This window comes from Gracilinanus agilis, chromosome 1, assembly GCF_016433145.1.
Source record: "Gracilinanus agilis isolate LMUSP501 chromosome 1, AgileGrace, whole genome shotgun sequence".
In the NCBI taxonomy this organism is placed as follows: Eukaryota; Metazoa; Chordata; class Mammalia; order Didelphimorphia; family Didelphidae; genus Gracilinanus; species Gracilinanus agilis.
In genome coordinates this window covers 679,927,379-679,952,485 of record NC_058130.1, presented here as the reverse complement: position 1 = coordinate 679,952,485, position 25,107 = coordinate 679,927,379, and the positions used below count along the sequence as shown (strand labels likewise).

At 36.1% G+C, this 25,107-nt stretch overlaps 1 protein-coding gene across 1 annotated transcript in view; it reads left to right on the top strand.

Moving 5' to 3' along the window:
- The window catches only part of ASAP1 (ArfGAP with SH3 domain, ankyrin repeat and PH domain 1), a 400,440-nt gene that overhangs the window by 351,836 nt on the left and 23,497 nt on the right, over window positions 1-25,107 (top strand). The window contains 7 exon segments of the mRNA XM_044669204.1: window positions 1,522-1,708; window positions 1,834-1,919; window positions 4,705-4,820; window positions 5,009-5,076; window positions 6,756-6,863; window positions 8,852-9,080; window positions 22,153-22,323. Coding sequence (XP_044525139.1) covers window positions 1,522-1,708; window positions 1,834-1,919; window positions 4,705-4,820; window positions 5,009-5,076; window positions 6,756-6,863; window positions 8,852-9,080; window positions 22,153-22,323 — 965 coding nt within the window.

Sequence of the window (25,107 nt, the reverse complement as noted above, 5' to 3'; positions counted from 1 at the left end):
ACAAAGAAGCCTTTTCACTACCAAAATGCTAACAATGTTGTTGTTTATCCCCAGAATATACTACACAAGGCATGTAACATTCCACTACTTGCCCTTCCTTCCATATAGAAACTAACTTCTAAGAAAACTTTCTATACCTTATGAATAGTGTGCCTAGATCACATACTCAAAAGATGCACTGGAAAACTAGACTGTATTTTCAGTCATCTGGGAAATTCTTCCAACTCAGCCGACTGTGAACAGCAGAAAAAGACTGAAAGTTGTACTCTGAAAGCTAATATTTTCAAGAAGACATTCATGAAATCATAGACCATTGAACAAAGTCAGCAAGGCACAACATTCCAGTGATCACCTAGAGAAGGAGAAAGAGAAAGGACCACATGCTCCCTAGGGAAGGACAGGCATTTTTGCAGCCAACACTGACCTAGAAGAGAAAGGTGTCAACCTCGTTTCAAGTAGGGGTGGCAGATGTTGGGAAACAATAGTAGCTACTACTAGACTGAGTTGGGTTTTAGTAATCAAAGACAGAGAATGATTTTTTTGGAGCAAGATAATTCTGTATTTCATAGAGAAAATAACTGTCATGAAAAGGACAATCTTCACGTATACACATTCTACGTAGGATTTCTGTCTGTTAGCAGCATTTTCAGCTGTACCCATATTATCCTCACACATGAAAGAGACCATTATACATCTTTATCAACAAATACATTTCACAGATTCAGGATGGTATAATAAAAATGAGCTCACTTTTAAATAGTATTTTAAGATGTACAAAATACTTTATATATGCTATCTCATTTCATTTGAATTCCTTGGATTTGGAATTGAGACCTGGGTCTAATCCCAACATGCATCATCTAACCTTGGGCAAATAATTTGCTCATCTGTAAAATGAGTTAGTTGAAATTATTGTTTTCTAAGGTCTTATGTAGCTCCAAAATTATATGCTTAGTTTATGCTTTATCCTTTATGTTTTTTCCATCCATATTGTTTTCCATTTAATGTCTTCCAATATGATTACTTAGCTCTTTTCCTACCTCACTTATTACATTCAGTTTTGCTTAGTTTTAAGTAATAGGAAGAGATATTAAGTCCTCTAGAAAACTAGTATACTGTGAAGTTATATTATTTTCATATTAGGGAAATATGTTTGAACCATAGTATTATCTCATTAAAAACTACTTTTCTGTTTTCCGAAAGAGATATTTACATGTATATAATATACCCAGTCTTCAGAAAGAAACATTATGTTGGATAGAAAGCCAGCCTTAGAGGCAAGAATACCTGGAATCAAGTCCTGCCTCTGATAACCCCAAGCAACTATCTAAGACTACAAATTATAAATCAACTTAGTTACTGTATCAGTAGTTTCTCTTCTAGAAATTTCCAGTGAAATCATGTGTCCAGCAAATCACCATCTCTGACCACCCCCAGAACCCCTACCTAAAAAACAACCACATTATTGTTCCTTGGAAAAGAACCTCATTCGGAATGCCATAACAAATACTTTTGTTTCAGGACTGCACGTAAAGAATATATCACTGCAAAATATGTAGATCATAAGTTTTCAAGGAAGACCTGTTTATCTTCATCTGCTAAGCTGAACGAACTACTTGAGGCCATCAAATCTAGGGACTTACTTGCACTAATTCAAGTCTATGCAGAGGGGGTAGAGCTAATGGAGCCACTACTGGAGCCTGGACAGGTAAGACATCCTGTACTTAAAAGTTTGGAACAGACTCTATGGTCAACAGAGGAGAAAAGGGATTTGCTTTGTAGACAGTTCTGCAAAATGGTAACCTTCTAATATCTCTCCTTTTCTCTTTTTAGGAGCCAGGTGAAACAGCCCTTCATGTTGCAGTCCGAACTGCTGACCAGACGTCTCTCCACTTGGTTGACTTTCTAGTACAAAACTGGTACGGCTGGTTTTCAGTACTGACTTAACTTAAAATAGCAACAGAGGGGCAGCCAGGTAGCTCTGTGGATAGAACACCAGGCCTAGAGACAAGAGGTCCTAGGTTCAAATCTGGCTTTAAACACTTCCTAAATGTATGAATCTGAACAAGTCACTTAACCCCAATTTCCTAGTCCTTACCATTCATCTGTCTTGGAACCAATACATTCTAAGACAGAAGGTAAGGGTTTAAAAAAAAAATCAACAGAAATTTTCCTATCCATTAGTCTCACTGGCTACAGATGTACCTCTCTTTGTGTAAAAGATTTGGCCCTTGGAGATTTTCATGTAAATCAAATACTGTCTTCAACAAAAAGGGTTTACCATCTTGAAAATCTGAGGTGAAGTTCTTTGTATCAAAAACAATCATTTTGCAAAGTAGATGACAATCCCCAAATTAAGATTTTTGTATAAGTGCCCATTTTCATGTTACTGGATTTGTTGAAAATGAGTATTCAGATTTGGCATTCACAAAGAATATTATGTTAGACATGAAAATACTCCATACACTTTGCCACCACAATGCGAGTGAACTTGAAAGAACTTTTTTTGAGCTAATAAATAAAAATGGCAGAGAGAAAAAGGAGCCTTTGTCCAAGATTGTTCAGGATGATTTTAGAGTGTAGAGTCAAAACGTTAATGCTTTTGACCTAAACAGTTCTCAAAAAGAGGGATAAAAGTGCTTTAAGGGAAAAATATCTTTGCAAATGTTTAAGATTTTATAAAATTTGAGAATGAAATAATAGTACATTTCCATAAGTCAAAGGAAATTTAAGGGAAGGAAATGTACAGTAATAGAAAGTATGTTGGACTGAGTTTGTGGAAGTATTCAAATTCTCATTGCGCAAGTACCCTGCCTTGTGACCTTGGGCTTTTCACCTGGCAGGGTCTCATTGCTATGATGTAGAAAATGAAGCCATTAGGCTAAGTGAACTCTTATTCTCTTATTATGTTCCTCTGGTATCCATGACAATGGAGGACATTCATGGGAGATTAGTGTGGAAAGGACAAAAGTGTAGGGAAAAAATAACAGTTTGAAAGAGTGATGAATGACAAATAATATTAAAATTGTGTCCTCTCCAATCACATCAATGAATAAAAATTATATAAATCCCAAAGGTCAACTGATAAAAGAGAGGTGACAGCCAGGCAGACAGACAGACAGAGATAACTCATGTTAACTACTTTCTATGTAGAAGGCAATTTCATGGCAGTAACAATTGGAAAAAGATGCCCTCCATTTCCTCTTCTTCAATAACCATCCAGTAGCATAAAGTTAAGCTAGGAAATATTGAAGCCCCAGTTTTATACTGATTTGAACAACAATGACCTATTTTCCTTAATCCAACTTGGACAGAAACATCTAGAATCCCTTTATTTATAAAATAGAAAATACAAATTTATTCTCACTATTCCTTGAACTTCTGATTAATAAAATTAGCAAACTTTTCTTTTTGTAGCACATGAGCACCTCTTAGAAAGCATGTCAGTAGTTCAGTGTTTTTAAAAAGCTTCTTACGAAGTGCCTATCCCTCTTTGGATTCCAGAAAACAAGAAAGGCCTTTCTATTTCCTTTATTTTAAAATCACTATAATTTGTTTAATAACCTTTGTTTCATTCTTTAATCAAGGATAGGATTATGGATCTAGGAAGTCAAGAGAAGTCAAGTGATTTGTCCAAAAAAGAGGCAATACCTGGCAGAGGCAGGATTTTGCTTTTCATTCTTACAGGAAAAATCAATCATTGTTAATATTAAACCAAACATCAATATTCTTATCATAGATTTAGATTTTGAAGGAACCTTAGAAATCATCTAGTCCAGTCTCCTCTTGTTACAGATGAGGGCACATAAAGTCCATTAAGGTAAAGTGACTTGCCCAAGGTCAAACAGCTAATAAGTGGATTTGGTGGAAACCTGAAGCTGTTTATCAGGAAAGAGGGTAACAGCTACTGCCTGTTTATTCTGATTGCTGCTAAGACCATTCTGAAAATGGAGCTTTTTCCAAAATCTTGAAAAGTTTCTTTCCCCTTGCCCATTTTTCCTCTGATCTTTGTTTTATTTATATATATTTAAGTGTGAATTTTCTAAATGGCATCTCTTGGAGGTAGGCAAAGCATTATATCAAATAAAACATTTCTAATCTTTACATGCACAACTTCCCAGTTTTCAAACCAGTAACTTGAAGGGAGAAGTTTTCTGTTTCCCATGTTTTTTGGTAACCACAGTGTATTTGACCTCCATGGTGACAGTTTCCTGCTAAAGTTTAAAGAGCCAGTAGAAGAGTTGTATTTAGGGAAATTGCAAACATTGTCTGGAAAGTTATTAGAGAATTTACATTTATAATCTTGTTCTTTTGTAATTAATATAAATGGGCATTCCTATGACTATTTCCTAACAACTGATGATATTAGCTAGCATTTATGTAATTCTTCAGATCTGCAAAAATTTATAAATATTATCTAATTTGATCTTCACCACAACCCCAGAAAGTAGGTGCTATTATGATCCTCCTTTTACAGAGAAGGAAACTGAGGCAGATTAAGTTACTGGACCAGTCACACAGCAAATATGACTAAGGCCAAATTTAAGCTCCATACTCAATCTACCATACCACCTAGCTACTTCAATGCCTGAAAACACAGATTTAGAAAAGGAAGAAAGGAACCAAACTCATAAATTGACTTTTACTTCATTTTTATGACAAATTGGGCTTTTTCCATCTTTATTTCTCTCTCTCTTTTTTTAGTGGAAACCTAGATAAACAGACTGCACTAGGAAATACAGTTCTACACTACTGCAGTATGTATAACAAACCTGAATGTTTGAAACTTCTCCTGAGGAGCAAACCAACAGTGGATATAGGTAAAAGCACATATTGACATTGACAAAAAAAATTACACTACAAAAATAAATAAATGAATGAATATTTGTTCCTTCCTAATAGGATTTAATTTACTAAAAATTACACTTCCTTGTAGTTCTTTATACTTCAGTTCTTTTTAAGCTTTTGGCAAAGCAGCAATTTTAAATTTAGTTTTTACCTTTTCCAGTCAACCAAGGTGGAGAAACAGCCCTGGATACAGCAAAGAGACTAAAAGCCACCCAATGTGAAGACTTGGTAAGAAAGAACAAATAGAAAACAGTAGACCTTCATTAATCATCATTCATCTCCACATAACATTTGGAGAAAATGGAATTATGCATAACCAAAGCAAATTCTTTCTTGACAATTGACCAAAGAAACCCAACCAAACACTAGCCTTCCTTTTAAGAAATGGTAAAAATGGTCAATTTGCCATCCAGATGCTCCACAGATGTGGCCTTTGAACTTAATGTTTTGTATAGTAAGTTTGCAGTAGGGCTGCATGAGCTTGAGCGTAGAAGTGGAACATTGAGGTCCAACACTGCTCATTTATAGGCCCCCCATTAGTCTTCCTTGAGAACCCACAGTGACCATGATAGGTCAGACAAGTATTTCTTAGGGGACTTATTATATGCTGGGCACTTCTTCTAAGCCCTGGGAATCCAAAAGAAAAAGGAAAAAGAACAGTCTTGGCTTTCAAAGGACTTACAATCCAGTGGGGAAGGCAACATACAAGGAAGTAGGTGCATAAGAGAGACAGAGAGAAGGTAATAAATGGAAGACACTTCAAGGGATTGCCCTAGATAGGATTTGAGCTGAGGCTTGATGGAAGCTAGAGAACCAAGAGGAAAAGATGGGGAGAGGATTCAAGATATGGAAAACAAATGGTGCAAAGTCAGAAGATTTAATATCATGTGAAGAACTGAAAGTGGACCCATGAGGCTGGATTGTAGAATATGTGGAGAGGAATGAAATATGTAATTTAAGTTACAAATAAAAGAGGCCTGGAAAGGTAAGGAGGGGCCCAAGTTGTAAAAATGCCAAAATGAGGATTTAACTCTGGTTTGATTCTGGGTATAAGAGGGAGCTACTAAAGTTTATTAAGCAGGGAAAAGGACACAGAGTTAGACCCTCTCCTTAGGAAAATTACTTTTGGCAGCTTTGATTAAAATAGGGAGAAACTCAAGGTATGATGATCAATTTGAAAGCTTCTGTAAGGAATTGATCAAGATATGAGTGGTACAAGATGGGACCCTGAAGAGAGGTTATAGATGAAAGCTTCATCACTTGCAAGGACTAGTTCAACATCTTTTTGTTAACCATAAGTTTGATATTTTAAGTCTCATTTTTGTATGTTTGTAATATAAAGCTCCTTTAGCCAGACAAATATATATATAATTAAATATTGCAAAAAATTAAATTGCAATTAAATTATAAAAACAATTGCAAAAATAAATTAAATATTATAAAATTAGCCAAGTTATAACTATACTAATTTTGCAACATTTAATTTAGGGCTTAGGAGCAAGAGGAGTGAGGAAGAAGGAAGAGAAGAAGGAAGGGAGGGGTGGTGGCCAGAGAGAGATATTTTGTGGATAGTAAATGGAACCACAAGGGAAGATTGATCAGGAGAACTGATTTGATTAGGCTTCCAGAACTAGAAATGGTGGAGTGAACCAGAGAATACATACCCACAAGGCAGCATAGCAGGTAGTGAGATGGACCTGGAGAAAACTGAATGGCTTGAGCCAAGCTTACAATGTAGTAGGTAACTGAGGCAGCCTTCCATTTGCAAAATGAGGCCCAACGTGGGGGAGGTCAAGACATAAAAGGACAAAGACTTCTAGGGCTTTGTTTTCATTTGGGGCAGTGTTTATATAAAAGTGGTTCATTGTAATGTTTTAATTAGAACTGTTAACCCTTGTTATTCTCAGCTTTCTCAGGCTAAGGCTGGGAAGTTAAATCCACATGTCCATGTTGAGTATGAGTGGAATCTTCGACAGGAGGAGATTGATGAAAGTGATGATGATCTGGATGACAAGGTAAATGTGAATAATTAGTGTGCATTTCTGGAAATACCTTTAACTTTCCCCATAATATAGAAAATATCTGTGCTCTGCATATAAAGGTGTTTACTAAATTAAATTATTGAGTTCCTCTCATTCTTGGTTCTTTCACATAATATTCCTACAATTAGCAATATGAACTTTTTGATTCTGAGTGACTGAAAGAGAGGTAGCCTGTTCTCCTGGGAGGTGCAAGTGACTATGGGTAAAATCATCAGTTCCTGAACAAACCAAAACCGAACCAGAAAGTTTAGAACCAGTGAAATTTTATTATGTTACCAAACAGGGAGCCCCACCTGCATGAGCAGAGACTCCCCAAAGGAATTAAAGGAAAATGATTCTATAAGTTTTAGTTAGGCAGGAGATAAATTGGGTAGAGGGTATCCCTTGAAGGGATTATTATTGGGATCTTGGCAATAAGATTAGGGACAAATAACAGAACAGGCTCTTGTTTGGGTTAACCGTGTCTTATATCTCTGCCTTGATAGTCCATTTCAAATATTTGCTGTTTCAAGGCAATAGACCTGAATTCCATTCCTAATTGTTGAAGCTTAGACAAATCATTAGGCCTCATTTCATTTTGCCTATTTGTAAAATGAAAGCACTGGATTAGATAACCTCTAAGGATGCTTACAGCCCTAATTTGTCATGATTATAAGCAGCTACCCATTGTAACACATCATTGTGGAATAGAAAGTTCCATGGGTTCTTTATGACTAGGCTGACAGTACAATTTCTGGTGGTTTCTACCAAACTGCAAGCTTTACAGTACAGACCCAGTGTTTGGTGATGTCTGTTGTGTAGAAACAAAGTGATGAATTTTTTAGTCATGACCATCCCTAATACAACCTTAATACCTAATGTAGACTTCCATAGATAACTATTTAAATATGATTGGTTTCCTTTTTATTCACATGTATTTTATTTTATGTTTAAATATCACTGATTTCCTTTTTATTCATATGTATTATTTTATGCTTTTAATAATATTATTCTGAAAATGGGTCAATGGACCTCACCACACTACCAAAGGGATCAGTGCCATAAAAGGTTCAGGACCCTTGATTTAAAGGATCTGTGGTGCCATGCTCCCTACACTGAGGCATAATGCACGTTGCTGGGCAAGTCACTTAACCATTTTTTATTTGCCTCTATTTTCTTAGCTGTAAAATGGATAATAATAGAACCTATATCACAAGGTTGTTTCAAGGATCAAAAGAGATAAGATCCTTCCAGTTTCTCCATACAAAGTGCTTTACCAGCATTGAAGTGCTCTCTAAATGTGAGTTCCTCTCGTTGTTGGTGATGTAGCCAAAATAATTCACTCTGATGACCATTCTTCTGATGATGAACCTTTCTGACCCTAACGAGGTAAATTTACAGACAATAGATGTATAGTCCCTCACTGGCCCATGCTTTGGAAGCCCTTCCACTTTGGTTGGATATGCCAAGATGGTTGGCAGAGCCAGGATCCCCACCTCTGTGCCATGATATAGGAAGAAGAAGAGTCCATTAGTGAAACATGGCCCTAGGAGCTGCTTTAAATGGACTCCTTCTCTAATACCTTGTGTAGCTGCACCTATAGACTCAGGTTAAAAGAGAAACCAGAAACCAAACTGAAATGAAAAGAAATTAAAGAGTAGATTGGGAAGGATACTCATAAAGTTTAATGAACGACCTTTTAAATAAACTATATGACTTCAGGCATTTGCAGCTGTCAGCAGGTGCCTCATTCATCTGACACGGATGTGTGTGAAATGGAGTGTTTGGGCTATTCTCTGGTATGGTGTATTACCTTTTCCTACAGTTGACTTTATTGATAAACTTATGACTGGCCTCCTAAAATGCACATTTCTGAATTCCAAGATTTGAGGTTACCGGCTAAATCCCCAACTCCTGCACATATGTGTCAGCATCACAGTGTAGCAATTTTTCATTTTATTTATCATGATTTCACCCCTTAGCCTAGCCCAATCAAGAAGGAACGTTCTCCGAGACCTCAGAGCTTCTGTCACTCCTCCAGTATTTCCCCCCAGGACAAGCTAGCACTGCCAGGATTCAGCACTCCAAGAGACAAACAGAGACTGTCCTACGGAGCCTTTACCAACCAGATCTTTGCATCTGCGAGCATGGATTCTCCCACCTCTCCGACAGCCGATGCTCCCCCGCTGCCCCCAAGAAATGCTGGGAAAGGTAAAGGATTTGTAAAGCCCTTTAAAACCAGACCCTAAAAACTGACTGGATAGGTGAGATGACTCAGAGTTGAATGTGATGTCAATAATACCATTTTCCACCAATGACAAAGCAAATGAGGATGAGGATGACAGTCTATGACTGAGACCAAACAGGATAAAGGAAACGTTGTCTTAGACCAGAATACACATGCATACGTGTGTGCGGGCAGACACACACACAATTTTATCATAGTAAACTTTTCAGGGTATTGTAAATGACTTTCCACCAAGAGCAAATTGGTTCCCTTCTGCTCTGAAAGAACTAACACGCTTACGTAGAGGCCATGCATTTTATTTTATAGAAATGTTTTGCTGTGGTCTCTGGCAGAAGAGTAATAAATGCGTGCTTTACCTCTTTAGCCTCAGGGCAGGTGAATTCTACTTGTCTTTGTAAATGAAGGATAATTGAGGTTCAGAAAGATTAGACCTGTTACCCAGGAACACTGAGGAGTCAACTGAAGAAAGAGAGAGAGGTTTTTTGTTTTATAGCCCTTTGTTGCTTCTGGTAAGCACTCTGTAAATGTGTCTAACAGCAGAATCATCCTCTGTGTTTATTTTAAATCTTACAACAAATTGAAATGACTTCTTGCTGCATATCAGAACACTGATTTGAATAATACTGGGGTTGTGTTCCTGGCAATATGAGTATTATTCAAATTAATGTTATCTAAAGTCTAAATTTCCCCATAGAAACAGTGATATAAGAGGAAGGTGGGGTGTTAAGTTCTCAGATAAGACCCAGATGGCTTATCACATTATAAAATAAGGAATATCAAGTTAAATTGAGACTTGAGGGATGGGGAAAGGAATAACCATTTGTATAGTGCCTCATATGTACAATTACAATTAGAATTTACTCATTTGTCATAATAGCCCTGGGAAGATAGGTACTATTTTTATTCCCATTTTATAGTCAAAGAAACTATGACAAACAGGATTACATGACTTGCCCAGGATCACACAGCTACTAAAAGTCTGAACCTGTATTTGAACTCTCAGGTCTTTTAGGCTCCAGACTTCACAATCTATTTATTGCACCACCATCTACCTCACACTCGTACACACATACCTCTTTATCTCTAATCTTCCAATAAATTTCCACTAAGTGTATACTTTATGTTAGGCACTAAGGATAGAAAAATGAACAATGAACCAGCCCCTACCCCTAAGAAATTTATACTTTAATAGGATGATAAGAACAGTGTTCTAGGAAAATATGAAGAATAAAGAATCTATTCTTCCTCTTCCAGTCCTATAAAAATTAAGCTTCACATGACATGTTTTTGACTTAGATAACTAAATTTAGGTACCTAGGAATTTTTTTAACATGCCATTTAATGCAACAGAGACATCAATTCTCACCCAGCTAGCTATTTTCCAAAGAGCAAAGCGGGACGGGGAGAAGGCAAGATTATTTAATAATCTGCTAAACCAAGTCTTCATTGACTAGGGTGCCAGTTTACTTGGTTGCCTGAGGGAAAGAGTATTTAAAGCTGAGCAGTGTCTTAAATGAAGTCTTCTCATCCTCCCTGACCCTCCAAAAAGAAACTTGATCAAATAAGCATTATTCACAAAGATATACTTCTTAGCTCTTCAGCAGCAAACATCTAGGTGCCCAAGCATCATAGCATACAGAAACTTCTCAAGTCATTTCAAGGATTACTTGAAACTTAAGGGATAATTCTATAGCCTGCTCATTGAGAAGAGAGATTAAAAAATTCCTGTAACTCAGTTTTTAGACCACATTTCCTTAAAAACAGCTGATTTCTACTTTAAAAAAAACTTTATTCTTTTTTAGAAACCCTATTTGCATGAAAAGAGGACCTTCTTGACTCTCTTGTTTCTACTGCTTATCCTGTACTGGGAAGTTATTAACCTCTATTTGTGACAACATTCGTTTCCACTACTGTCAGTTAGGGTGTCATAGAGGGTTATTGCATGAAGTGAGGCAGAAACATGAAAAACAGGACAAAAAAGTCTTCTCCTTCCTTCCTCCCTCCCAATATTAAAGACAAATAAAGAGATTAAAAGAAAAGCAGAAAAAAACTCCTATGAAAGGATCCAGTTTGCATTTCTTTTTTCTCAGAAACATTAGCTACCTCATCAAAATTCAAGAAAGTTCAGTTTAAATTGACATCAAAACCTAATTAGACTTTACCAAAGCTTCTGTCAAAACTGAAGAAATATAAGGAAATTCAGGATTTGGAACCTCAAATAAGTTGTATTTCATGTTTATATGGAGTCTTACACAAGTCTTCCTTCCCCTTACCCCTAGTTTCTTTTTCTCTAGATTTCACAATGCTTTATTAAGACTCTAAATACTAGAAGATGAGATTTTTTTTCTGTTCATTTATTTTCATTTTTTTAAGGGCAAAATGCTCGGTAACTATGGGAATTGTTTTCTGATAGTATACAAAATGTGTTGAAGGGCTTATCAAAGTGGCCTCTCTCTTCAGATGAGAATTAACATTACAGTGGAATTTTCAAGTAACTACTCAGAGTATTCTGGTAGAAAGCAGAAGGTTAATAAAAATATAAGAAATATAAGAGCATACAGCCTCAAGTAGTCATAGGTATTTTCTAGTTTAAAAAAGTAATTAAAAAAAAACATTGAAGTACTGGATTCTCCTTTCTATGATTGCAACCTGCTAAATAATTAGCAATACAAAAAACAATTATAAATATTTTATTAGGCAATAAAGGCTGGGCTTAAATTTACCTTTGCTCTAACATGGAAAGAGCTTGCTAAGCTTACTAATAAATAGGGTAGATGTCAAGAATGATATTTAGCTGACTTAAAACAGACTTTTCTGGCATTTTCGTGAAACTTTACATAAAAATTACATATGAATTACAACAAGTTCTTATATCATCATTAATTCCCTAGGATTTTCTATTTGTCACTTGGTTCAAAGCACTATAAAATTTTGAAAAGGAATATCATTCCATTTTATTTGAAATATTCTTTAATTTTTACTGATTCAAAGAAGTTCAAATTATTGATAGCTAGCTATCTAGATTACCTACTCTCTGTAGACCACCATTAGATAGAATGGGACTTAAAAACAGGAGGTGGAGATGCTATCTCTGCATTTAAGGAGCTCTCATTGAAGCTCTCAGGAAGGTGAAGAAAACCAATACCTTGGCACTCAGAGTCACAACTAAAGAAGAAAATAAAAGAGAAACACAAACAAGGAGTGCAAATTAATCTGAACAGACTGTAACTGCTACGCGCTTGCTAAAGAGAAATGTGAATAGGTCTGGAGATATAACAAGTACAGCCCCACCAGGTCAGCTTTGTGTAGTTCTGTGCTAGAAGCTGGGGGAAATCAAAAGTTTAGATGAGGCCAAATCAGTCAGGAAGCCACAACAGATATAGTAAGGATTTTGCTGTTTTATTTTTTTTTAAGTTGTACACACGGAAAATCCTTCCCTAAAATTTCAACAGAAAACCCATTTTATCCCAGAACGCCCTCCACCTCTAACTTCTAGTAGAGTTACATAACCCCTTTTCCATGTAATTTCCTTAGCTTTCAAACTCTATCAATGACAGTAGTTAGGAAAAGATTTGGAAGGAAAGAGAAGAATTTCTCAAAATATGAGGGTGGACCAAGCTGTCATGAAAGAAGAGCAATTATGTGATTCAGATATCTTGCTTTGGAAATATTTTTCTATTGGCTACATTAGTCACATATTGATGACTTTACAGTTTCCTTGTTGGGAGGGGGTTGGCTGGGTGGGAAGGCAGCCAATTTGACTGGTTCAGTAGTAGAAACTTCCTCCAGACTATTTCCCTTCATTTGGCTGAGATCTTTTGCCAGTTTTTAAAAAATCAATCTCTCTTAATCCTATTGAAATCACCAGTGAATCAATTGCCTGAGCCCTCTTCATTAGCAAATGAAATTATCTTTATTGGTTCCCCAAAGTAATTTCAGTAGATTTGAGGGTCACTGTTTCTGAGTCACCTGAGATAAACAGGGTGTGGCAAAGGAAAAGGAAGGAAGTCTTCACTCTATGCCTCAGGGAGGCTGACATTCAGGGTTTTCTGAGTAATTGCCAGAAACCATATCCCCAAGTTGCCTGAAGCATAAAATACAGGGTCAGACCAAAACTAGAGCATTTCATTTAGTATTGGGTGCCATGTTTTAGGAAGGATATTGAAAACCATAAGTGAACCAGATTAAAACAATGAGGATGGAAAAGAAATTGAAAACATTTTATGAAGAAGACTGGTTGAATCAACTAGTGATGTCAAGAGAAAATGTAAGAGGGGCATGGTAGCTATGTTCCAAATAGCTGAAAGATTGCCAAATAAGAATGGAAATTAACCCGGATCTAGAGAGTAGTAGACCCTGCAACCAACAGGTAGAAGCTTAGAGATGGACTTTTGTGCTCAGTATGAGGAAAATTTTATAATAACTATGAAAATATAATAAATATGAAAAATAAAGTTTTCCACCAATGGAATGGACTACTTTATGAAGCAGGAAATTCACCACTGATAATCTCCAAATAAGAGGGTAAATGTCTACTTGTTAGGATTTATGCTTCAGGCAAGGATTAAAATAGATGATCTCTGAGGTCCATTCTGACTTTTAATATTTTATCATTTTCATTTTTCAATCATAAGGACATCATCAAGTAAAGAAAAAAAGGATATGTAATAAAATTTTAGCTGTCTTTTTTTCCCTTGTTTCACATCAATCTTAAATGTTCCCAGCCTCTTTTTGCTTAACTTTTTGGGAGGGAAATTCTAAATATAAATCTTTCTCTTCCATGAATAATTAAATTCAACAAGCATATATTAAGTACCTACTGCACATGGGTCATTGTGCTAGGCACTGAAAATACAAAGACAAAAAATGGAAACAAATCCTGCCCTCAAGGAATTCACTTCTCTTGTAAACTCAATAGAGAGAAATTCAGACTTAATATCAAGAGATGAATATTTGCAAATATTCTTCTCTTTACCAAAAATATGCCACCTTTCCCTTAATTAGCACTCTAGCCTACTTGATATTTAATTTTTAAAAATTCTATTTTCCAATCATTTGGTTATTACATTAAACAAGATAAGCCCCTGCAATTAGAAAGTTTTGCCTACTTGTTTTAAAATATAAAGATACAGTGGGGGTCCTACCTAACACAGTATATTACTACACAGTTTTTAAAAAGATACAGGTCAAATATTTTCCCCTAATGACTTTATAAAATTTTAATCCTAGAAGAATGTGATTAGCTTGATTGATGCTTGATTGTCCTGACTCCTAGTACCAACCTTCTAAAGAGACTTCATAATATCGAAATTTCCTTATAATTTATTCCCCTTTTGGGAATGAGGTAAAAAGTATCAGATCTTTCTTTGGAGCTTTCAGTGTCAAACCCAAGCAGAAGTTCTTCAAGTCATTGCTAAAGTTTGATCTAAATTCACTAATTCAGCTCCCCATGCCTCCATGCCTCCTTAGCCATATTAAATATTTTTTCACTTTCCGAAGTTAACAAATTGCCATTTATTGCAACTGCTAGAAAGCAGCCGGATTGCATTAATAAACCTCTGGACTATTTCAAACATTAATTGGCATTTGTAGAGGTCAAAATTACCTGACTTTATTCTCACAAGAAATGGTGACACTTGGGTTACATGGCTTGCCCATGGTTCAGAGTTTGTAATTGTCCAAGGCAGGATTTGATCCTCCTGACTATAGCCTCTATAGCACCAACTATGCTCCGAAAGGAGCATAAAGCATTAACTGCCACCTTAGAAGACTAAAAGAAATCATGGATTTGTCAGATTCCAGAAAATTTTGCCCCTAGAGACACTTTGCTTCACTATGGGAACTTGAGCAAGATCTATGACCTCTTCATGTCTGTATCTTTGAATTTCATAAAGGGGAAATAACACCAAACCTTTTAAACTGGCTTGAAGGTAATAGTTATTTATTTTAAAATATGACTTCCTTTTCAATGAACAAAATGTATTTTTTGTGTAGGATCTTCCATTTAAGAAAAAGATAGTAAAGTCATCTATCTACTCTTTGAAGCCCTGGAATATGAAAATAAAATAGGAACAAATAATAATAATTTTAACAAAAATAGCTAATGTTTATATAGCACTTACTATGTGCCTAACACTGTGCTAAGTGCTTTACACTTACTAGCTGAAGGATAGGTATTGTTCCCATTTTGTAGATGTGGAAAATAGACAGATGTTAAGTGACTTGCCCAGTCATCTATAACTAGTTGTTGATAGTTGAGTGTTATAAGTCAAATACTACACCAAGTAAGAATAAATTGGGTTTCAACTCAGATCTTCCTGACTCCAGACCCAGTACTTTGTCCATTGCCCTACCCAGCTGCCATCCTTTTAGAAGGGTATTTTTGATACCCTTACTGTTTATCTGCCATGTGGAGATCATCCTAAGTTTGGAGAAGCTCATCACCAAGTGATATGTTGGCCAATGATCTCCATGAAAGCTGCCTTCCAAGGTGTGATGAGATTGAGATCCCTGGGAATATTCTCTCCTGTGAAATAACAAATCCTTGAAGTATAATATGGTTACATGTCAACTTTTGCTTCTCCAAATCATGATTTGCACTTCAGTATATAAAATAATCACATTTATGAACAGTTTCTAGAAGTTTTGCTTCCAACTTCAGGTGAAATTATTAATGATGAAGGTAACATCCCAGGCCCTACTTTCCTTTTAAATTTCAAAGATGAAATTATGCATGTCCTCAAAATTCTACTTAGAAGGCCACTGAGTTTCCCAAGTCATCAAAATTAAATGCTTGCCCACTAAAGACCAAAAGGAGTCAATCCCAAGTGTCCTTCTTTTACTCTAGTCAATGTCCCCTTTTTTCAAGGTCTGTGGAAAAATAAACTGCTTTTTCCTGATAATACTCACTGTTAAAATATTTGTTGCTTTCCATTACAGTACCTGTTCTGCCATTAACTGGAACATTGGTTCTACCGTTTCCCTCATTCTGTGGTAAAAACAAAAATAGACATGTAGCACCTTGCACTGTGAACCATGATTTTCTAGATGACCGCAACAGCTTTGCATGTGGTAGCTAAAATGCTCAAACTAACAGATATGCCCTGCACTAATTTGCACTGTAGTTGAATGACCTACTTAATTTTAGCAGAATTTCAAATTATGTAATGTAGCATTATTTTAAATTATTTTGTAAGAATAGCCAATTTTTAAATTGTTTAAAAATAATTGATTACAAGTCAGTAAAAGGTTTTCTTGCTTCTTCTTTTATGGCCTTAGGCACTTAATGTGATTATGTTGCAGGTAATTGTGTATCTAGGTCATCCCATCTGTTTTTTATAGGGTCAGCCACTTTCTTGATCTTCATTTTTCCCCCCTCAGAAATATGCTTGATTCAGATTAATTCATTTTTCCTCTTTTCTTTGCTCTCTAAAGTACTTATTCCTTGTCTCAGGGAGTACTCAAGATTTTTTCCCCAGAAAATATTTCTTTTCCCTTCAAGTGAATAACACCCTAAGGAATGCTAGCCATCATTTAGAAGTGTCAGAACGGCCATTCAGGAGAATTTTATTGGGATTTCATTTTTGTTTTGTTTTTTGATCCATTCCTTCTAGAGTCTGAAAGGGTAAAAACACACACATATAAATAAATAAGTAAAATAGCATTCTCCTTGATGCCTCCTTTCACTTTTAAAATCTAAAAAGTTTTAGAAGATATTAGTTGGCTAGATGTTATTTTGTTCACTATTGAAATGATATGTTTTAGCTCAGGTTGCTCCTGTGTTCAGATTTCTCTGAGAGGAAACACTTTAACACATTATTATTTGGGGATATGCTTATTGACAAAAGATTGTGTCTTTAGCAGTAGCTACTAACATAAAAGTACTGGAAAACTGTTTTCCAGATTCATTATCATAGCTAGTTAGCCTTTACTTCATGCCTTTAAATTTTAGTTTACATGCATTATCATGTTTGATCCTCACAAGAATTCAGAAGAAGTAATTATTATCCCAATTTACAGATAAGGAAACTGAGACTGAGAGGCTAAGTGAGAGCTAGTAATTGCCTGAGGAGGTAAGGTTTGAACTTGGGTTTTCTTGACTCCAAATCCAACATACTCCACTGTACCATCTAGCCAATTCATTGTCAAAATTCCCTAGTTGTCATAGGGACAAGCATTCTTATAATAAATTATTTGCCTGGAGGATTCCAGGATGGAGGTAGAGAATTAGACTCTGTCAGGTGTTCCATTTTCTTTCCTTCCTCTTGTGGATTTCCAGATATTCCAAAAACTATAGTGACTGATCCCTCAGCCTGTAATGGTCTCCGAGCTTCGTATGTATTGGCAAGAGACGAGGAGACCACAGAAAGCTAATATGATGTTAGCCTGTTTCAAGAAGAGGCCATAAGGAGGGATATGACAGTCTCCCTGCCATTTTTCCTGGCTATACCACAACTAGAATGAATGATCTGCCTGCCATGGATGCTGCATTTTAGGAGGAATGTTGACAAACTGTGTGGATAGTGAATACGATAATAAACATGCAATATTAATATCCATTGAGAAAAAACTGGGGATTCCAGAAAAGGAAAGATTATGGGGAACATGGTAGCTTTTCCCACATTTAAGGAACCCTTCTATAAAAGATGAAGTAGGTTTTGTTCTGCTTTAATTCAATTAAACAAATATTTAAGTGCTTTTTTTGATGCTTCCCCATCTCCTAACTTCCCTCCACCTTCCTGGCAGAAATGGGAGCATTGAGTGGAAATTACAGAGACAGATTTTTGACTGCCTCAACATTAACTTTAGGTCTCTATCTGGGAAAGTCAGAATTTAGGGGTAAGACAAGGTAGACTACAGCTAAAGTAAAATACCGAGAGGATACCCAGAGGGACCTTTGACTGTTCCTTTGATGCTAAACTGTGTTATCACATGTCACTGATGTGGCTAGCAATCCCTCCTTGTCATCTCATTCTACAGAATTCTCTTCCACGGTATTTTCATAAATTCTCCAGAACACAACCTCCCAACATTTTAGGGACCTTCGATTTTGACTAAAGAAACATTAATTAAATTCCTTCTCTGGGCAAGGTACTGTGATTTTCACAGGAGAGAGAATGGAGACCTTGTTCTCAAGGAGCTTACACTGTTGTAGTAGGAGATGCAAATGTACAAGGGTGGGATAAGGGAAAGGAGAAGTCCAGAAAAAAGGTTTTAAGAAATTTGGAGAAGAGTATCATCCTCTCCCCACTCTCCCTCACTCCACATATCCAGATAGTTACCAAATTCTGCTGTTTCTTTCTCCATGCCTTTCACGTAGACCCATTTCTCTCTGTTGACTCAACCTTCATCCACATCATCATTTCTCAACTGGACTATTTTAATGCCTCCTAATTGGTCTCTCTTCTTCTGTTCCTCTTCACTTTATATTGATTGTCCACACAGCCACCAAACTGAATTTCCAAAAGCCCGAATCTGATCAAGTCATCACTCAATCACAATGATTAGTTATGCTGTCATTATAGTTATTGTGTATGTAGTTATTATATATTATAATGGAATTATAATATTTATATAATTTTTATAGTATTTGGATTTTTTACTGATTGGTATAATATATAATTTACCTTAGTTGCCTCTAGGGTAAGGGAAATGTGTAAGAACTGAGATTTCATTAAGGAAGGGAACTCCCAGTGTGGAAACTCCCACAACCAATTATATATTAGAAACATATAATTTATATAACTATACATTATATATAGTTACAGGGTAAGTTATGGTGTCCATTTGTTGGCAATTGGAACAAAACTACACTGAGTACTAAAAATCCCATTGATGTTTGTTAGGCATTCTAAAAAGTATATGATTCTTAGCTCCTCTAGTCCCTTTTCTGCCATTCATTTACTATCACTGCAGAAGCAAAAAGAAACCACAAATAAATAAATACAATTTTATTAAAATTCTAGAAATAATTTTTCATCCTGTGGTTTGCCATAGCCAAAAAATACATTTCCTGGTGTCCAACCTTCTAACAATGAGATTTTCTGTTTTTATCGAGGCTAGTTTTAGCCATTTCCTCTAGACTAGCTAATCAAAGTCTTTTCAGCTTAGGAAAACTCTAAAAAGTTTCCCCAAACAAAACCTTCAAGAACCCAGAATCACCTCTGTACACTGATGAAACATCAGGTGAGAACTTCAGTGTAGTTATTTCACACTGCTTTGTTGAAATGCACATGCTTTTAATTGCAGAAAATCTTATTCTCTGTGGAACATAGATGTTTATTTCAAGATAAATCAAGACAGTGTATTATAGGAAAGCTTTCAGTGGACAATACACCAAAGATAGAATTTTTAAGCCTTGCCTAGAAGATACAAATATTTTATCCTAGCTATTACACTTAACTGCCATTTTTTTAAAAAGAGTAAGAAAGAAAACCAAACTTTGATTTTTTTTTAAATCAACGGCATACATATAGAATGAAGGAGATATGACTAGAAAAGAGGTCATGGCAGGACAAGAGAAGAACCTAGGGAATTAATAAAAGAGAAATTCAGTATGAATCAGCAGAGCATTATTATATGGTAGCCAGAAAAGTTAGTACCACATTAGGCTAAATTAATGGAAATTTGGTGTAAAGACAGAAAAAATCTCTACATGTTCTGCCTGCCAGACTATATCTGGAATATTTCTGGAGGACAGCTGTCTCCAAGTATCTTAGAGGTCATCATGTATAAAAGAGTTTTAACTTGTTCAGTTTGGATCTAGAAGCAGATAAGACATTATTAGAAGCTGGAAAAATACAAAATTAGGCCCATTGTAAGGGGAAAATCCATATAACAATTATTTACTTGTATCTGACTCTTTGTGACCTCATTTGGGGTTTTCTTGGCAAAAAATATTGAAGTAATTTGCCATTTACTTCATTAGCTCATTTTACAGATAAGGAACCTGAAGCAAGCGGGTTAAGTTGACTTGCCCAGGGTCACAGAGCTAGTAGGTGTCTGAAGCTAGGTTTGAACTTGGGAAAATGAGTCTTCCTGACTACAGGTCCAGCCCCCTCTATACTGTACCATGTACTAGCTCCCCATTTGACAAGCTTTGGGAAACAAGAGGTGTCTCCCTTACTGGAGGTCTTCAATAAAGACTGAATCGTCACTTGTTGGGTACCATGTTGTAGAGATTGTTTTTCAGTGAAGGTTTGGACTAGATGGCCACTAAGGTCTCTCCCAACTCTGAAATTTGTGATGCTCTGTCCAAAAAAAGAGCAACTAGGATTGTTGGAAGACTGAAGAAAGTTTCCCAAAGATACCATTGGTCTTTAGATTGGTTCTAGGGGCATAATAAACAAGGTGGAAAATAGACTTAAAGGGAATATGGTAGCTGTCATCATTATTGAAAAGTCATCATGTTGAGAGGAAGAGTTATCCAGCTTGGTCCCAGAGTGTAGCACTAGGATTAATGGTTAGAAGTTACAAGGGGAGAAAAAATTAAGTAAAAGCTTCTTAATATTTGAAGATGACCGAAAAGGAAATGAGCTGCCTGTCACTGAAAGTGTGCCAAAAGAGCTAAATGGCTTTTTTTAAAGAATATTATAGAGCTGAGCTTTCATTAAGGTAGGGAACTCCTGGTGTGGAAACTCCTTCATCCAATACAGATTGGCAAATTACCAAGAGGTGGCTCTAGCCAGCTGGCACATTTGAAGGGTTAAGTGACATAGCCATAGTCTCATAGTTAGTATATGTCAGCTATAGGATTTTTCAATCCAAATCTCCTATATTCCAAATCTCTATAAATACTTGTTAATAGGTAACATTAAAAATTATCTTAATCATGAAAAGAAACCTCCAGTAATTAAGCCTTTTCTTTTAATGTACAGAATGTAGAAAACTTTTTTGGAGCCTTTCTGGATCAGGTATACATTGTGATGTGATAATGATGTGGTGCTGTGCTGGTGGTGTTCTTTCTTTTTTTTCCATTTTTGGTGATGCTTGTCATGTTAGTCTCAGAAATGAGTGTCCAAAAGCATAGCTGGACAGGCACTCCTCATGTTTTTAGCAAGAACAGACCACTCTGTGCCAATACTGATCAACTATGAGAGGCCATTAAAAAATTAAACTCCGTCTTAGTTTGGCCTAGAAAAGATGAAACCCAAATTAATGCCACAAGGAGTTCTTCCTCGTTATTTTATGTCATCCTACTACTACATCTTGACCTTCATAGAAAGATGGCCTTTAAAAAAAAAGCAATAGAACACAGTGTCTCATTTACTGTATGTAATCTCTCCCAGCTTCCAGTACAATAAAAAGTCTGTGATTTCTGAAGCAACCTGGTATATATGCCAGTGACAGAAAAAAAGCTGTACTCTTCCACTAGAGAAATAACCTTTTTGGTGGGAGGGGGTTGTATTGCACAGCTTGAGGGATCACTTGTAAATAATTAACTCCATTATTTAGAAAGGTCATTTTTTAAGAATGCAGGAGAAATTTGCTAACACCTACGCACAAGGGAAAAAATTGTAATGGAAAGAAAAATCCTGAGTCTGAAAGATGCTTTGGAGCTTATTGGTTATGGTCTTTTTGGAAAGTTTATCCTACCCTCAGCTCTTTTCCCTCTATTGATTTTTGCCAGCAGCACTGTGCACCTTTAGCTCCTCTGTGTGTAGTGCTCATGATGCTTCTAGTGAATCATCGATTTGAAATGTGTTTTTCTGTTGCAACCAAATGGTGTTTTAAACCCATTAACATTCTTTGTTGATTATTTGGTGTTTTGTTTCTTTTTTTTAATTGCTTTATAATTACTTTTTGCTAACTTTTTTTTAAGGCAGCAACAGCAAGTCCATAACTGTTGTTTGTTGGAATGATGGAAATTCTCATAGATTTTGTGCTGGCCAGATCTTTTGCTTTCTGTCCTTAACTGTTTTGTTTAAAGTTCTGACATATGAGTCCTTAACTTATTTTCAAGTAGCTGATTCTATGTCAAGGATATTTGGATTGAGTTATTTCCTCACCCCCCCCTTTTTTTCTTTTTCTTTCCAGGTCCATCTGGCCCACCTTCCACACTTCCTCTAGGCACTCAACCCCCCAGTGGCAGCTCCACCCTTTCTAAGAAGAGACCCCCTCCCCCACCACCAGGACACAAAAGAACCCTCTCTGATCCTCCAAGCCCATTACCTCATGGTCCCCAGAATAAAGGTGCAATTCCTTGGGGTAAGTTCTTTTCTTTCCTTCCTTCTTTCTTTCTTTCTTTCTTTCTTTCTTTCTTTCTTTCTCTCTTTGTTTCTTTTTTCTTTCTTTTTGTCATTTTTTAAACAATCTAATATGGGATTATAGTGTCAATTAATATTTTTAAACAGGTAATAATATGTCTAATGGGTATAACCAGTTGTGTGCTGGTAAAGGTTTAACAACTGGTTCTCTGAAAATCCACAACCCTTTACTTAATTTTAATCTGCATTATTGACCCTTTCTTCACCACTTTCTCATGTCTAAAAAAAGGAACAAAGTAATAACTCAAGCCCTGATTTTGTAGCTTTTGCTGATTTCAGTGATAATACTTATACTGAAATGTTAATATTTTGCTCTTGAAAACTGGTATGAGCTGGCTCCAGTATGCCCCTGGATATGTCATTTCATGGTTTACAGAGTGCTTTCTTCACCATCACCCTATGAGGAAATTCATTCAATCCCTATTAACTCCAATTTACAAATTAAAAAATTGAGAGTAGGAAGGCTACTTGACTTGTTTAGAGAAACAACACCCTATATATGTTTATTTTTATTCTCAGTTCCAAATTCTCTCCCTACACCCCTTCCCTCCACCCATTGAGAAGGCAAGAAATATTATAGCCATTATGCACACAAAACGTATTTCTACATTAAGCATGAGCCACATCCTCTGTTATAGAGCTAGGACCATATTTCTCTCATAGTAAACTTTTTTCAAAATTCCCACTTAATTCAATTCAGCATACATTTATTAATCATCTGAATATTGAAACAATGTACTTAGAATTATGAGGGGCTACAAAGATTTAAAATCCAGTTGAGAAACAGGATATCTACAAATGGAATGGAATATTCTAAGCACAAAGAAGAGATTAACAAAAACCTCTCTCAAGAATATATGAATGGCTTTGAATGTTTTTCTGCATTTTGATATGGCCATTCGTAGATAGATACATGTAGCCATAAGCAGAGCAGACAGTAGCAGATATACATATGTACACCATCAAACACATATACATATTCAGAATGGGAAAGATTCCAGTTACAGGGTAGAATAATAGCTCGGTAGATGAATGGAGGGACGGATAGATAGACAAAGATGCATAGTTGGATGGATGGATGGATGGATGGATGGATAGATAGATAGACAGATGCGGAGATAGATAGACAGATCTGGAAAGGACTTTAAAGCAGAGGTTCTTAACTTTTTTATGTGTCCTGGACCTTTTTATTAGTCTGATAAATATGATAGATCTTTTTTCAGAATGTTTTTTAAAAACATAAGATACAGGGGCAGCTGGGTAGCTCAGTGGATTGAGAGTCTCTACAGGAGGTCCTAGGTTCAAATCCAGCCTCAGACACTTCCCAGCTGTGTGTCCCTGGGCAAGTCACTTGACCCCCATTGCCCACCCTTACCACTCTTCCACCTAAGGAGCCAATACACAGAAGTTAAGGGTTTAAAAACAAACAAAACATAAGATACATAAAAAAAGAAACCAAGGATTAGTGGGGGGAAAACATACTTTCCCCTCCAAATTGAGGACCTTCTCCCCAACCTAGCTATACCATAGGTTGCGATTCTACAAATTTACAATATTTGATTTTTCTTTACATTGTATGCTTTGTCATGAGGAAAGCATTACTTACAAATGAATTGTTATTATTATTACATAACAGAATTGAGCTATTTTTTTTCCTCTTGTAGATAGCACCCAAAAGCACATTCCTAAAATAGTTTGGCTTTTATGAATTCCTTGCTCTGTTTTAGGGAAAATTCATTTCAAATCTATTGACAAAGAGGTGCCACATATGTCTCTGAGCCTTTTAAATATATATGCACATATATATTTAAATAATGCTTTTTGGAATGGTAGTTCATTTTGCTCCTGCTTTTAATAAGCAATATATTCATTGTTATAAGAAAGATTTGGATCTAGCAACAGTGTTGTGTGGTATGAAAGAATAAGAACTACAAAATAAGGAGATTGGAATTCTAGTATCAGATCTCCCAGTACCAGTTCAGCAGTTCTTGACCACTGGGAACTTCAATCTCCCTACCCTTGATTCTTTGGACCCCAAATTAAGTAAGCCTGAATTTTTTTTAATTCTTTTTTTGTTTTTAAATCAAGTTCAAGAGGAGGCCATAAGACATGATTTAAAAATAATACAGAGATATTATTTGATGCCTCACTCCTCAGTTAGTTTATAGGTAAAAGAGACTAGAAGTTTGTGGCAGTTAGATATGAAATATAAAAATGAACTTGAGGCACAGGGGAGGAGTTGTCTTGCCCAGAATCACATAGCTAATAGTGTTAGAGTCAAGTCAAAAACTCAGGTCTTTTGAATCCATCCATTTCTACTCCAAAGAAAAATCCCTCTACTTCCCTTTCACAGCCTTTCCCAGTTCCAACAGAATACTGGAGCATTTGAGAACTGTGCGAGTCTTCCAAACTCTTGTTCTGTGAAAAATCAGGAAGTTGAAATAAAATTGAATAACATACACTTCCTCCTTTTTAATGAGCTAGATTAGGTTTCCTTGAGAATTTGTCACCATCTCTATAGGTAGCTCCAGGAAGTACAACCAGGAGGTCATAGCGATGTCACTGGTAAATCTGAGTAGAGTTGAATCACATGGATTTTTTTTTTCTTCTAGACTCCTACAAAACCAGTTTAGCAATCATTGGTTGATGGAAATTTTCCCCTTGGGAAGGGAATTTCCATATTCGTTAACTTTATTCTACCAGCCCAGTGTTCAAGATTTTCGAT